The sequence below is a fragment of the Rana temporaria genome, chromosome 10, assembly GCF_905171775.1.
Source record: "Rana temporaria chromosome 10, aRanTem1.1, whole genome shotgun sequence".
In the NCBI taxonomy this organism is placed as follows: domain Eukaryota; kingdom Metazoa; phylum Chordata; class Amphibia; order Anura; family Ranidae; genus Rana; species Rana temporaria.
In genome coordinates, this window is record NC_053498.1 from 99,930,281 (window position 1) to 99,946,032 (window position 15,752).

Below are 15,752 nucleotides of genomic sequence, written 5' to 3' on the forward strand. Positions count from 1 at the left end.
GCTTGCAGAACTTGGAGGAAACCTCACTGATGACTGAAAAGCTACTGGGAATGCATTCTCCGACACTTTGTCTTTTGGTTACCCCGGATGTATTTTATGAAAGTGACTACAAATAACAATGTATCTGAATATACATGCGTAGCGGTACCCCCCATAGGGGCTACTGAAAGTTGTGGTCCACCCGTCACCCTGCCCAGCCTTCACTTCCCAATCATCTTGGAGACAATGGACGGTCCAGATGTTAATTTTGTTGTTATTTTATTGAGGGATTTGAACTTGGATAGGGATAGGAGTATATGGGATGCCCAGTAGAACAAAAAATTGGTTGTTTGCTATACAATCAGTTGCGATGACACACACACACACACACACACACACACACACACACACACACGGAAATGATGATCCCCAGTTAAGCACTAGCAGGAACAAAGCTCAATACCACCTTCATTAAAGAATGTCCTATGATGGCAAAAGCAGTGTAGCCAGCACTTGGCTACACACAAGAAGCCTTTTTAGGAAGATAGAAGTCATCATAAAACTTGCTTTTATTTATTGATAGTAATGTTGGCCATGTAAAATGATTGTTGGCAGTGCCAGGACAAGGTCACTTAGCCAAACTGCACAACCCCCCTTTCCCTTAGGGTTAGCATTGATCCTGGAGTCAGCCTTGTGATAGAAGCAACTGACTTTTGTAATAAAGAGCCGTTTACCCAATTTCAGGCCGCTCCAGTTGCATGACTCCGCTCCCCTATGCCAGCTGGCAGGGCTGCAGGGAGAGGAGGAAGTGCTGTCAACTGATAGGTCACTGAAACCTAAGGGTGAAATCGTTGCTTCAGGTTCTCCTTACCATTGTCGAGCATGCTCTCCCCTTCCTGCAGAGTCACTGGCAAATACAGGGGAAATCACGTAACTGAAATGGAGCAGGCAGAAAATTGGCAAGTATATACATTTTTTTCTGACACGGGTTAGTAAACCTAGATGTTAGGTGCTGGGATTAGTCTTTCCGTGCTAGCTGGTCTATGGTGGACTACTGCTCCCATCAATAACGCTTCAGGCCCTGCCAGCCCTCCTAGCTGCCCGACTCCACTGCCCGTCACATGACAGTCCTTACCGATGGCTCTGAACCCATTAGACTGCACACTCCCAGTCTTGTCCGGCATGCCTCCTTATTCCTCCCAAATGTGCCCGCCACACATACACCAGTGGTTTCCCCCTGAAGACTTACCCGGCAGCACAAGGTCCCGCTGTCCGACTCCTCTCTGCCTTCTGTCCAGATTCTTCATACGTTCTTGAAGGAATCCTTCCTGCACCCGAGTCCCAGGCCCAAGGTTGCCCCCCCCCCAGACTGGGGGGCACTCGCAAAGGTCCCCCCAACAGCCTAGCACTCCATCCTCAGTTCTTTCACCAGACAACTCCCTCCCAAAATGAGCTGACTAAGTATTTAAAGAGGTTTGCCCCCTGCCACGAGAAGTGATGCTGTCTGAGCCACTCACAGCCCACACAGATCAAAACAAACAGGCCTAGCTTCGAGCTAGGCATACCTACATTTACCTGCACTCACAAAAATCCTAACTCTAGCACCTACCCAAGTAGAGGGTGCTACACGTACAAGAAATTAAAGTGCTGCCGAGAAAGGTTCTCTTTAAAATATGAGCATCAGGGCACTTGTGAGAACCCAGGGATTTTTTAATTTTTTTTTTAAAACAACTTCCAAGAAGAAAAGAAATACAAGGAATGGATAGCTGCAGCCATGATCTTTAACACAGCAAGCCCAATATATTTACAGAATCCTAGGTAGACCTGTATCTGAATGATGGTCGGGTCCGCAAGAACAGCTTGTGTTTCATACTGAATGAACATTTTTGGTATTCTGGGCAGAGAGTTACATTGACCTAAAGCATTACAGGAAAAAAAAAAAACAAAAAAAAAAAAAACACATACAACAACATTTCCCAAAATGAAAACATGTGAAGAGAATACAGATAGCGCACACGATCAATACCGATACATATGGAGCGGTGACCTACAAGCCAAAGACACACACTGGGATACTAAAAGTGATTACAATATTGAAAGAGCACGTACACAGCAGTAAGGAGGGATGCAAGACAGCAAGGTCATGAATGCAACACTACAATAATCAATAGGGGTGCGTACAAGCTGAGCAGTCGGCTGACTCCAGGGCAGAACACAAAATCCTGGTAGTAGTTGCACGACAAATAAAGGTCACTAGGGAAGGCATTATATTATAAGCCGAGCTATATAACACCAAGTAGAAGAACAAAATGATTTTTATAACACCCAAATCCAAGCAGATCATATGAGAAACATTATATATATATATATATATAATAAAAAATCACACACACACTGTACATTGGGTAGGCATCCCTGGAGAGGTGGTGATCGACTTGAACAACATGGAAAAAGGATCAAAGATCACCAGCTTTGACCCATTAAAAAAAAAAAAAAAAAAAAAAGGGGGATGGCTTGAAGGGTTCACGTGTCAGCAGCAAGCCAGTCAGAGCTTAGACCCCATTTACACCCGAGTGTTTTGTAGCTTTAACCCTGAAGCTACAAAACGCTGGAGGAAAAAAAAAAAAAAAACACCACTATTATTCTCTATGGAGATGGTTTACACTTCCACTCCAAAACGCCAGGAGCCAACCGCCTGAAGCTCAATAAAGTTCTGGAGCTTTTTTTGTAGCTCAAAATCAGGCGAATTTCTTTTTTACATTGGTGACCCTTTGACCTGTACAAAAACGTGGCAAAAAAAAAAAAAAAGTACGACTTTCTGCCTGAAAACGCTACGCTCAGGTGTAAATTCAGCCTTAGTAGTAACCGTAGACACTGAGGTTGGTAATATGAAACCATAGTTCAGAAGTATTGCAGAGTGCAAAGGTCAGATGTACATAATGCAGATCGCTATGACAAGTAGTATATATTGCAGAGTACAGGAGTCAGTAGTACACAGCAAATCCCAAGCAAAACGTCACCCCTCTTTCAGCCCAAACATCTCTCCCTCTAAGCTAGCATAGTCCCAGCACAAATTCCCTTCTCCCTCCTGAAATATACTCAGCCAAGATGCAGTGCTGCCAGGCAGAGTAATAAAGCGTTCCACCCAGGTTACACGAGGCATCAGAGCCAAGGAGGAGCCTAGGTCTTCACTCAGCTCTACAATGATTATTGGTGATATGATCGAACGCAGGAGGCTCGGCCACATAGCAAGGTGGCGATCTACCTGCCACAGATTGCAATAGAGAGTCAGCTCATAATCAACCCACTGCTGACCCCAACTGCATTTTAAATGCAACTAGTGTATCCATCTGTCACTTAAAGTGTTACTAAACCCACAACAGTAAAAGTAGTCTGTATATGCAGTAACGTATGCTCGTTATACTTACTGTTGAACCTAAGGGGTTAACCCGACACATTGTATAAAAAAGCGGTTTGATCCTCCCCTTCTTCCACAGACCCCAATCCATCTCCTGATAGTACAGAGCCCTAGGAGGCACTTTGGCACTGTGGCAAATCGCATGCAACAAACCCTCCCCATACACACCAGACTGAGCATGTGCAATCAGTACCGTCTAGACCAGTGGTTCTCAACCTTTCTAGTGCCGTGACCCCTTGAAAATTTACCAAGTTGTGGAGATCCCGAACAGTAAAATTATTTTCGTAGCGTGGGTTGTCAGCACCCGAGGCAAGACAAGTAATTTGTACCCCTAACCCAAGGACATTTAGCGCCCCCTTAGTCCCTTCCACTCGTACAGTATTAAAACTGTTATGGAACATTTGAGGATGTACCCCCTCTTTGTGCTCCTTTCTTTCCCTCCCCCCCCCCATCCCTCTCTAGCCTTTCACTCCTTTTTTCTTTGTTCCTCCCCCTCTTTTTCTCTCCCTTCCATGTATTCTCTACTTGTATTCCTTCTTACTCCTTGGTGGGGGGTAATGGAAATAGTGGCAGTGCTGGTGGGGAGTTGGGATCAGCCAACTTAGGTGCTCTTGATCAAGGTCATCTGCTGATCTGAGAACTGAAGTGAGGACTTTTAATGGCAACTCTAATCAGAGGTAGTGTTACTCACTGTCTTCGGATTCACGGTGTCTTCAACTCTGTGGTGTCTCGTAGCAGTGACACCTATGCCAAAATCAGGAGATAGGGTCTCCTCCAGCCCCTCCCACTTCACATTCCTCACCAGTCAGCTGACCTCTAGTCTCTGCCCCCTAGCCATGTTGGGAACTGAATGAGCAGCTCAGTGGGTGGCCGTGGGCTCCAGGAACAGCCCAGGATTCGGTGACCCCTGGCAAATCATCATTTGACCCCCAAGTTGAGAACCACTGGTCTAGACAGAGGGTCAGGGGTCATGCAGCCTTATAGGACAGTCCAAGGAGTAGGAAAGCTACTCCTGCAAACTTTAAACCAGTGCTCGGCTGGACATGGATAGGGGTCACAAGAGGGCTACATACTGCTGATGAGTAAAGGCATTCAGCTGTTTATATTTACTAAAATAATTGCATTTCCATGTTCTGTGTACTGTGGGAGACCAGATATAGTGAATGCAGGGTCCCGGGTTTAGTAACACTAACCACTTCCTTTACATTTGCTGGCAAGCTTACAAAAAAAGGAGACAGAACAGGAGGATACACCACCACTTGTTCCAAGCCCATTCAGCAGGCTTAGGGGAACATGTTCAGAACCGAACTCTTCTGCAGTGGAGGTCAAGGACCTAGCTAAATCGTCAGGCAGGATGGTAGACGGGGTCATAAGATTAGGGAAAGGTGGTGTGCAATTATACTGGCCTTAACAGAAGAGCTATGTCTAGAAGTACTTAATGCATATGTGAATACGGTCATCTCTGCAAAGCTTAAAACGATACAGTTATGCAATTTGCACCAAATGTATTATACAAGATAGGGAAACTTGCCATAAAAAGGTTTGGCGGCTGAGGAATGTTTCTTACATATGGTGCGGGAATGTAGTAACATTTGGCTACTTTGGTCCACTTATAGCAGGGCTCTGCAAACATTCTAAACAAAGGGCAGTTTTATTGTCCTTCAGACTCTTGGAGGGCCGAACTTTGGCCAGCGGGAGTGAAAATTTTTCTGGCATCAGTGGGAGAAAACATCTGGTATTAGGAGGAGGAATAGTGCCCCATTAGTGGTGTCAGTGGGAAAAATGGTGCTCCATTGTCGGAGTTAGATGGCAGAATAGTGTCTCGTATTATTGGGAGGGATAGTGCTCCAAGGGCCGGATAAAGGCAAGCAAAGGGCCACATTCGGCCCGCGGGCCGCAGTTTGGAGCTCACCGACTTATAGCTTATAATTTTGATTTGCCAAATACAGTATCTCACAAGAGTGCACCTCTCATATTTTTGTAAATATTTTATTATATCTTTTCATCTGACAACACTGAAGAAATGACACTTTGCTACAATGTAAAGTAGTGAGTGTACAGCTTGTATAACAGTGTAAATTTGCTGTCCCCTCAAAATAACTCAACACACAGCCATTAATGTCTAAACCGCTGGAAACAAGTGTTTTTTTTTTTATGTTTCCGCTATAATTCTCTGGATAGTCATGTACGAATTCGTTTTTTTTGTATACCAAAATGCTTATGCACTTGTGTCGGATTCTGCCGTCTGTATGAAGTGGTAAGGACGTTTTGAAATGAATGAATTCTGATACACGCTTTATGCTGGACACTTTGTGCATATAGTAATAAAATCACTAGAAAAAAAAGGGGCGTCCGGATCAAAAGACTGGTTGCACAGAAAAAAAGTCCTTCAGCAGGCATAGCCGTTTACATAAATTTATTTCAACTGTGTTATGATCTGCCTGACAGTCCATTTCAAGGGACAGCAATGCAGAATCCCATGTGAAATCACTGGTTTACTAAATTCAAAGAGGCACCGAAAGTATACTGCTGGTCAGAAAGTACAGAGCCGAGGGCCATCTGTTGCCATGTAATAGTCTGAACCAATCTTCAAGCATCAGTGCTGTCATGTTCCCTCAAGCCCAGCATATCAGGTGACTGATGAGAGCAAAGAAAAAAAAAAAGGGGGGGGGGGGGGTGAGAAAACAGACCAGGGCAATTGCATAAAATCTGCAACACCGTTTTACCTTGAAGTGCAGCTGTACTTTGTGCAACGACAGTAAACCACATCTGGGACAGTATACAAAATCGCAGGTGCCTCCCGTATCTTCAGAAACTCCCCAGGAGCCCCTTAAAATGTAGACACTCCAATACATTTGAAACCATTCCTTCCACACAACACAAGTTTAAGAGTGGATGGCCGCACAATAGGGACACTTCCAAAACCACGTGCACATCTTCGAAATTTGACAACAAATGTTTGATGGGAGCTGACCGTGTGTAGGCTCCATTGGGCATTTGCTGTCGGAATTTCCGACAACAAAAATTTGGGAGCTGGTTCTCGTAAATTCCGATCGTGTGTAGCCAATTCCAATGCACCAAATTCCACGCATGCTCCGAATAAAATACGAGACGGAAGTGCTCGGTCTGGTAAAACTAGCGTTCGTAATGGAGATAGCACATTTGTCACGCTGTAACAGACTGAAAAGCAGGAGGCTGAAAAGCGCGAAATCGTCTCTCACCAAACTTCTACTAACAGGTCTGGTATTGAACTTCCCTTTAATAGTGCCGTCGTACATGACCGCGTTCTAGGCGTTCGGAATTTCCAACAACATTTGTGCCACCATGTGTATGCAAGACAAGTTTGCGCCAAAATCCGTCAGGAAAAAAATCCACAGTTTTGTCGGAACGTCCGATCGTCTGTACACGGCATTATTGTTGTGTATTAAATATGAGAAAATAAAATAAAAAAATAAATATCACAACACCACAGTGTTGACGCTGGAACAGTGCTTTACCTCAGTTGATGAGGGTGCCCACCACACCGATCGACGAATAACGAGGCGTGAAAGGCAGTGCCAACTCCCTAAATAAAGTTAGTATTTGCATATTCGCTAGGGAAAGGAATTACTACAGGAGAATTAAACTCACTAGTAACCAACCACTAAAAGATTAAAGAGAAAATCCGTAAAGGCTTTTAACCACTTGAAGACCAGGCTTTTTTGACACACACACACACACACACACACACACACACACCTAATTTTTTTGTAACCATGTGAAAGATAATGTTACGCTCAGTAAAGGTCGCTCTGAACGTTTCAAGAAAAAAAGAAAAATTGAAAAAAAAAAAAAAAAAAAAAAAAAAAACACACACGAAACACACGATACTTATAACTGATAGTTTCAGCCATAATCCTGGTAAACCACAAAGTAAAAAGGTAAAGACCATCTAAAAACAAAAAACAAACAAAAGGATTCAGTTCAAATTTCGATAAGCCCCCAACCCGCAGACAGACAACCACCAGCCAGGGTTGTATGGAAGAGGCCCTTGTCCCCATCAAAGCACCCACCCCCTTATGTTGGGGGGCATGGGGACTGGTATGGTTCAGGAGGAGGGGCTGTGGGGGGTGCTAGAGTGTCCCCTACCTTTTCTGAACTGCCAAGCTGCATGCTCGAATAAGGGTCTAGTATGGATTTTGGGGGGACCCCACACCAATTTCTTTGGCATTGGGGGGCCCCTCCGAATACTTGCTAGACCCAAACGGCCTGGTATAGACCTAGGGGGACCCCACGCCGTTTTGTTGCTTTCCCCCCCCCTTTACATTACAGTCAGCTGTCGGCGGGGAACCCTGCAGTCAACTGATAAATCATTGGTTAAGGACACGGCGGCCGGCTTCCCGACCACCTTCAGCTATATAAAGCGTTTAAAGTTCAGTCACTTTTTTGTAAAAAAGGCTGTTCAGCTGGTCCTGCAATTTACAGGTCTTTACCCATGCAACATACAGGGATAGGAGACACCTCTTTCCTGGTTTAGCAGTGCAGCTTCCCATATCACCTCTGCACCATCAGCCTGCAACTAACCTAGGTAACTAATCAATATCCCTGTCCATTGAGTAAGGAGGGATTCAGGGAAAAGCAGAATAATTTTGGCTGTACAAGATGAACGGCAAGACTGGCTGAACATTACGCAAAGTCTTTGATAGCCAATAGCATAAATACACATTTAAACACACTATAAAGTCCAACGCAAACCATTTTTTTCTTCTGTGTTTTGAATAGGGGGGGGGGGGGGGTTAAAATGCCAATACGATTTGTATCTTTCTCTCTGTGGCCCCATTGGTAGCCGTGTCTCTGGTACAAGAAATATGGTTACAATGATCTTCAAGTGAAAAAGCTTAAAGAGCTGGGCCAGGCACAGACTCCGCAGCAGTTATCCTTATGCTGACTCCACTACCTACTGAGCCACTGACCGGAAACAAGTATGCAGCTAGTGAAATCCCAACTCCCATTCTCCATCCATGCTTATTTTGTCATCAACAAACAAGGATAAAAGCTCCAAAACTTTAAATAAATTCATAATGACGAATCCTATACATCTCTCCTTTGTAGGGTCACTATGCTCATGCAACCTACTGTCACTCCATTTAGCTACTAAGGAGTAAAATACAAGTTGCTGGAGCTTACACAGGTCTATAGACTTCCCACAACCTTTTGTGTAAGCTTCTGTAAGCTGATGAGATGATAAAGCTCAGGGTGGATGTCACCAATGTAGTGGTGGATTTCTCTGGTGGTCCGCAGGGGCAGGCAGTGGGATGGACTCTACACAACTATAGAGTATGTGGCTCACATAGTCCGTCAAGCCATTTATGTTTATTGGGTAGATGAAGGAATTCTTTTTTAGGCTTTTAAAAAGGGTTTGTTTGGCCAGGCTGCCCTTTAACAGATGCTGACTGAATGGACAAGGATACTGTAGTTCAAGGAGTCTATACAAACTTTTCCACATGGTGATCCCTAGTGAGTACCTCTGAAAATACTTTTATCACCGAAGCGTAGCCAGTTTTGTTTATAGACTGGGATAATGATCTTTTCCATTCCTACAACAGCACAGACGCAATTCAGAGTCAGTTCCCAATTACTGTGCGTGTTTTAGAGACACAAGGGGGAGTAACAAAGTAAATGCTGCATCAGAAGGAGAAAAAAAAAAAAAAACACAATCTCTTCCTTGCTTGAAGATTACGGTCTTGTTAAGCACGCTCCCTTGACATCATCACTGCGGGAGTAATGAAGCCGTTTGATGATTCTTAATTTAAGGTTGCATTTTGGCAAAGACTCAGGAGTCGAAGTGAAGCCGAAAATGTCAAATTACTATGCAAACACCCCCCCCCCCTTTCTTCCTAATTAAATAGCATGCTCTATGAGGCAATTCATCTCAGCGTCTGCTTTTCCTGTTGCTCAGGAGTCTCCTTGGATGGCGATCCCAGACAATCGATACTAAAACCGGGTGAACCAAAATTGATTTCTTTCTTTACAGGCCAACATAAGAGGTACACTGTACTATATGGCTTTTTATCCTTCTGAATAAGAAGTCACAGAGCTCTGAACTAAACACGCTTAATTCTTTGTTTTAACAGGGATCAGGCCAGGATTAAGGTGTATGTTGGACAAAGTAACGGCTTAAAGCAAACCTTTCCTAAAAGACACATGGGAGGCTTCCATTGCCAATCCAATTCCGAAGAGGTTAGCCATCTATACCCAGTACACAACAGCCAGCTGGTTTCAATAAAACGGGTAATAACCAAGTAACTTAAAAGCAAGTGTACATATTTTTTAAAGGGACACAAATAATTGAAGCAGGGCACTAAACATGACAGCCAGGAAACCAGCATCTGGAGAAAGGAGGAATGGCAATGGATGCACCCAGGTCTTCCAGGAAAGTTTCCATTAAAGTGAACCCATACCTAAAACTATGGGTTTATATTTTATTCACTTTTATTGGTTGAACTAGATGGACTGGTGTCTTTATAAAACTAGACAAAACTATGCACATTAAAGTGTTTACAAATTCTGAACAAGCAGTAAAAGCACAAAAAATCCATCACCGACCTTCATAGCTACAAGCACAGAGGAGAAATTGGTCTTTAAAATCCATAACCGAGGCTGTGAAATCACAGCTCCTCTCCCACATTTTTTAATAAGAGCAGAAACTTGGCAGTCTGCCTGTGTTTAATTGTAAGCACAAGGTTTCTAAGCAAAAGAGCCACTGCTCCAGGTGTATGATGATAACCTGTGGTGGAATGTCTCGTAGAGTGCCAGCCCCGGCCCACCTCTGTGGGAAACAAGAAAAGAAATAGCTGCACATCCAGGAAATCCGATATCACTTTAAACAATAAAAGGCAAACACCAAAGACACCAACACAAGGTCACGTAGACGCGTTTCACACAAACATCTTGTGCTTAATCATGACACCGTTTCTAAGCACTTACAAAACTGAAACCTGGCTTTAGAGTCTTTTGTGTGCTCTGGGGGTTAATTACTTCACAGTGCATGCAGGTACAGCTTACTTTAAAGTGCTTATTAGCCCAACACTTCATATACCTATTATGTGCCTGCTGTACCCAAACTTGGAGCACATGGGAATCTGAGAAGTCATTGCCAGTCCTTGATGTTTGACATCTTTTCCCTCAATTTGTGAGATTTAAGCTCTCCCAGGGTATATGGGTCTGGTTGGCTCGAGAGGAGCCTCCAAGCACTCAGTGTAAAGTCCTGTTAAGAGCTTTTTTGGGCGCTTTGCCTGTATAGCTCCTGTGGCCTCAAAATACTATCTTGGAATAGTGGGGCACTAGTTTTGATTCGGATTCCTGCATACTTTGAGAGTTGTACATACAATACTGATAGTTTGTGTTGTAGCGTTTGTACTCCTGATGAAGCCACTCACAAGGTGAACCATGTTGAGACAACTACAGCAAAATATTTTTGTTGACACAAATGAAAGTATTATATGATGAAGGACTTATACCAACCATATTTGCAGGATTTTAAAAATATTGTTTTTTAGTAGTCAGGTCAAGTTTTACCTATGAAAATATTTGAATACAATTTTTATCTACATTAATGTATTTATAAATGGGGAAGAGGGGATAAAGGGATTTTAACAGTGCCAAACAAGTCAAGCAATACTTTTCTTTAAAAGGACATAATTTTTATTAGACAACATTTGATATAATTATATCAAGTTTTGTCTAATAAAAATTATCTTGAAAAAATACATAAGTATTGTTTGACACCGTTATAATCCCTTTATCCCCTCTTCCCCATTATCGCTACTATTGTTCAGGGATGAGGTGCCATATCCAATAGAGGACACACTAGCCACTTCCATATTTTTCTTCTACATTGATGTATGGTTTGTGGTTACACCCACAAAATCCATTTTTTTTTCTTTGTATTTGGGGGATGTGGTGCCTCCAATCTCTCTTCCAGTCCACATTAGCCAATAGTTCTAATACAACGTGCTGTTTGTGCATGCTTTGATCCACAGACTAGCCAGTACACAACATACAACTGCAGATTCTTCTTTGAAACAACCATTTAGTCCAGGTCGGGTAGTCAGTAATATTTGTGATGGTGTCCATCTCTTGTGGATACATTGTGGAAATGTGGTATGCTTTTTGGTGCATTATAAACACATATCTGACTGGGCTGGTTTGTCCAAAAAAATAATCTTTGCTTTCAGGAAAAGCAGAGTGTTGACTGGCCATGTACCAACTACACTGTAGCAAAACCCTTTACCAAATCAAAGCAAATTACACTCAGCCAATGAGTTCTGTTTACCTGTGCACTTAGAAGCTGTGAGTGGACATCTTGATGGGCCTTCCTGAGGAGTTTACTTTCTTCACGCAGTTTCGAAATAGTATCTGAAAGAATAAAAAGGATTACAAAGAGGGGTCAGTTCTATAGGGGTCATGAACACGAGATGAGAGTATTTTTTACCATGAACGATACATTTTTTTACCATGTCTTCCTTGTGCCTTTAGGTGCACGGTAAAAGTAGTCTCAGGTTGCCCAAGAGTACCGGTCTATTCACAAAGAGACCATCAGGCTAGGAAAATCAAGCCATTTAGGAGAGAGCTCCTTTAGTTTTCAAAGTAGCTCCTGACAAGTATGGAAATCCAGGAGCGAACATAGTCATGGTCAAGCATGTCAAGTGTCCGGGACGCTGCTCTTCCAACCTATGTCAAACGCTAGGCAGTCTCAGCCAGCTCTACTCCACCAACCATGCCTACCATGATGCATTTTGCCCTGCCCACTGGAACTTAGTCATAGAGGACCTCTATAACCAATTCCCAGTGGGCAGGGTGAAACATGTCAGGTGGTGTGGTTGGTACAGTAGAGCTGATTGAGGCTGCCTAACATTTCACATGGGGTAGGTTGGGCCGAGAGAGAGTGAGGTCCCGGACGCTCGATAGGATTTTCTCTCGATGCATTAGTTGGTATTCCAGCAACTAGCCATCTGAGGACCAGGGGGAAAGCGCTTAAAAGATCTACCCAAGCATGCAAGCCAGGAGTCCGTAAACTTCCGAAACAAAAAAGGTCCAGTTTACAGTTTTTTTTGGCCTTTAAGAAGAGCTGGGCTGTGGCCAAGGGGAACAAAACCGTGTCTAGTGTCTCAGGCTTGGTGGTCAGTAACAGTAAAAAAAAAAAAAAATCATAGTGGAGGAATAGTTTCACATCTTTGGCATCAGTAGCAGCAAATATGGGCCACAGTTTGGAGATCACTGATGAATGTAAAAAAAACAAAGTAAAGGAGAAAGTGAAAGGTGTCACTTGCCAGGCCCATACAAAGAAAATGCAGCAGATGGAGCAAGACTTCTAGGTGTAGCAATCACAGCTTGGGACTGCAACTGGGAGATCTCATCACTGTAATCCCTGTGGAACATAACCTAGCGGACAAGTTAAATTTCCTCATTAATACTAGGTATGGTTGAAATGACCCCTTTAAAGCTGAACTCGAGGCTCCGTGAAAGCATATGGCATGCAATGACACTTGGCCAGCATACAAGGAATGAATAGTGTCACTGGCATAAGCAGCCTACGTACTAAGAAATCACAGTAGCAGTGTGCAGATTGAAGCTCCACACATACTGTAAGCCCACAGGTTTTAGTAAAAGGAATCTTTCAACGTATGGCCAGCTTTAGTCTGTACGTAGTACGGTTATTCCTTAGCTCTTCAGGTGCTTATGCCAGAAAACACTACAAAAATAATACCCATCCTTGCTAAACAGCCTGGATGGACAAATCTTTCTTGCCAGCCATTGTAGTCTGATAGACCGCACCTGAACAGTGTCTGCATTCGACTGGATGCACCCGCTATTCAGCTGACAGTTTTCTGTCCGACTCCTTTGATTTTCAGATTAAAATTATGTTGGTCCGACGTTCTTCCACAGTTCAAAGATATGCTGGTAGGTCAACACCCTCCTGTCTAAAATTAGTATGTCAAAATATGAATGGAAAAACGTGAATGTACAGGATAAATGAACGGTACTACACACGTCTGTAATAAATCATTTTTTAAACACATTACAACACGAGGGCAGACAGTGCAGTTACTATTCAATACAGGAGGAATCAGAGGGCCCTTCTTGTTAGAGATTACAACTTAATAATGGGTTATCAATACAAAAATCTGTTGATATGTCACATACAAACCAACAAAAGCTGGCAGCAGGTGACATTTCCTGGCAGTGACAATGCCACCTCCCACACATTTGTATTGACCAGTTAGGAAGCCCACAATAGCCACAGGCCCAAAGAGAATGTGTGAAGGGCAGTAGAGTGCAGGCATACACTGACAGTCACTTTAAATAGGTCTATAATCAGTACAAAACTGGTTGTGTGCCTGGAGTTCAGCCATGTAAAAGTGTGTGTGTGTGTATATATATATATATATATATATATATATATATATCTCCAAAACTTTTTTTTGGATAGGTTAGAGCAGAGAAAGATGAGAACCCCTATCAGGTTTTACTGCTGTCCTGGATTCTCAGAGTTTTACTCAATGCCTTACTTCTGTCTGGTAAAAGGTTGCCTGTAGAACAGAAAATGAGGGGTGAATTTTTAATAGTGGCCCAGATCGCAGTAAAATCTCAGAAGTTCAAGTTCTTCTGCACTTTATCCAAAACAAAGTTTTAACCTAGATGTAAACGGTTTACTAACCCACAGGCAGAGATACTCACCTTGTAGATTGAGAATCTCATTATCTTTGTCTCTCTTGAGTTGGGATACTTGCTGGTTGTGCAGCTCAATGGTTTTGCGGTGTTCCAGCTTTAGACTGCCATGCTCCACTTGTAAATCGGACAACTGCTTCTTGATCTCTTCATTCTGATTCTAAATAAATAATAAAGAACATATGAAGGATATGACAAAACACAACACTACTCCCACAGCTTTTGGCACGCAACCTAAAAGTACCTTTAGGGCCGGTTCACACTGGTCCAACATGTTCTCCAACTTGGGGAGCACAAGCACATGTCAAAAAGCAATGGTTCCCAATAAGAGCCATCTTAACTGGTCTGAAGTTTGAAAAAGGTTCCTACACTACTTTGGCCCATTGATTTGAACGAAAGTCGCAACCAAGTCGGATCATCATATTAACTGATCCGACTTGGAGTGCGACTTGTGCACCGAGAAGCTTAAGGGGGAACACCCATGCCAAAAAAAAAAAAAAAGTGGGGGTTTTGAAGGCGACGTTTGGTAACTCGAACCTTTAGCTCCCTTTTTATGGGATTAGGGTATGGAGACTGGCTAGGCCACTCCAGGGCCTTAATGTGCTTCTTCTAGAGGCACTCTTTTGTTGCTTTGGCTGTGTGTTTTGGGTCATGTCATGCTGGAATTCCCATCCACGATCTAGTTTCAATGCCCTGGCTGAGGGAAAGAGGTTCTCACCCAACATTTCATAGTACATGGTCCTGTCCATTTAATGCAGTGAATTTGTCCTTTCCCCTTAGCAGAAAAAAAAAAAAAAAACACACACAACCAAAAAGCATAAATGTTTACACCGCCATGATGGTGGGGGGGGGGGGGGGGGGTGTTGTTCTTGGGATCATAGGCAGTAGGGTTGTCCGTAATCAATACTAGGATTGGGACCGATACTAAGCATTTCCCCGAGTACTTGTACTCAGGGAAAATACTCAATGCTCTGATACTTTACCCGATACCTGACTTTCCCTGTATCCTCCTCCAGTTCCCCCATCTGTTCTGCTCTCCCCCTCCACGCTCCGTGTCCCCCCTCTGTGCCGCTGCTGTCCTCCTCGGTTCTGCTCTCCCCCTCCATGCTCCGTGTCTCCCCTCCATGCCACTGCTATCCTCCTCGATGCGCCGTGCCCCCCCTCCGTGCCGCTGCTGTCCTCGGTTCTGCTCTCCCCCTACATGCTCCGTGTCCCCCCTCCATGCCGCTGCTATCCTCCTCGGTTCTGCTCTCTCCCTCCATGCCCCCCCTCCGGGCTCCATGTCACCCTCCATGTCCTCTTCTGCCCCCCTCTGTCAGGATGGAGAGCGGTGGTAGGAGCCGCTAAACCCGGCTCCTACCTTTTCCCGAATGAGCAGAGTCAGTGATCACTGACTCTGTTCATTCATATAACAAACATCGTAACCTGTGTTTACAATGCTTCAGTTTATGAATGGATAGGCATCTCTGTCTCCTGTCCATTCATTTTCAGTGCAGCTGAGAAAGGGACTGGGCAATCTGTGCCCTTAGTGTGTGTAATATATATATATATATATAATTTTTTTTTTTTATATTTATTTATTACACACACACACACACACGTTTTTTGGATTTTTTAATCGTTATTGTGTCTCACTGTTAAAATA

General features: G+C 43.5%; 1 protein-coding gene across 6 annotated transcripts in view; it reads right to left on the reverse strand.

The window, feature by feature from the left end:
• Positions 1 to 15,752, reverse strand: part of LOC120915378 (Golgi integral membrane protein 4-like) — a 134,194-nt gene that overhangs the window by 75,019 nt on the left and 43,423 nt on the right. For all 6 annotated transcript variants that reach the window (XM_040325815.1, XM_040325812.1, XM_040325816.1 and 3 more), the window contains exons 5-6: positions 14,117 to 14,267; positions 11,712 to 11,794 (exon numbers count right to left, since the gene is read on the reverse strand). In XM_040325815.1, coding sequence (XP_040181749.1) covers positions 11,712 to 11,794; positions 14,117 to 14,267 — 234 coding nt within the window. The remainder of the gene's footprint in view (positions 1 to 11,711; positions 11,795 to 14,116; positions 14,268 to 15,752) is intronic.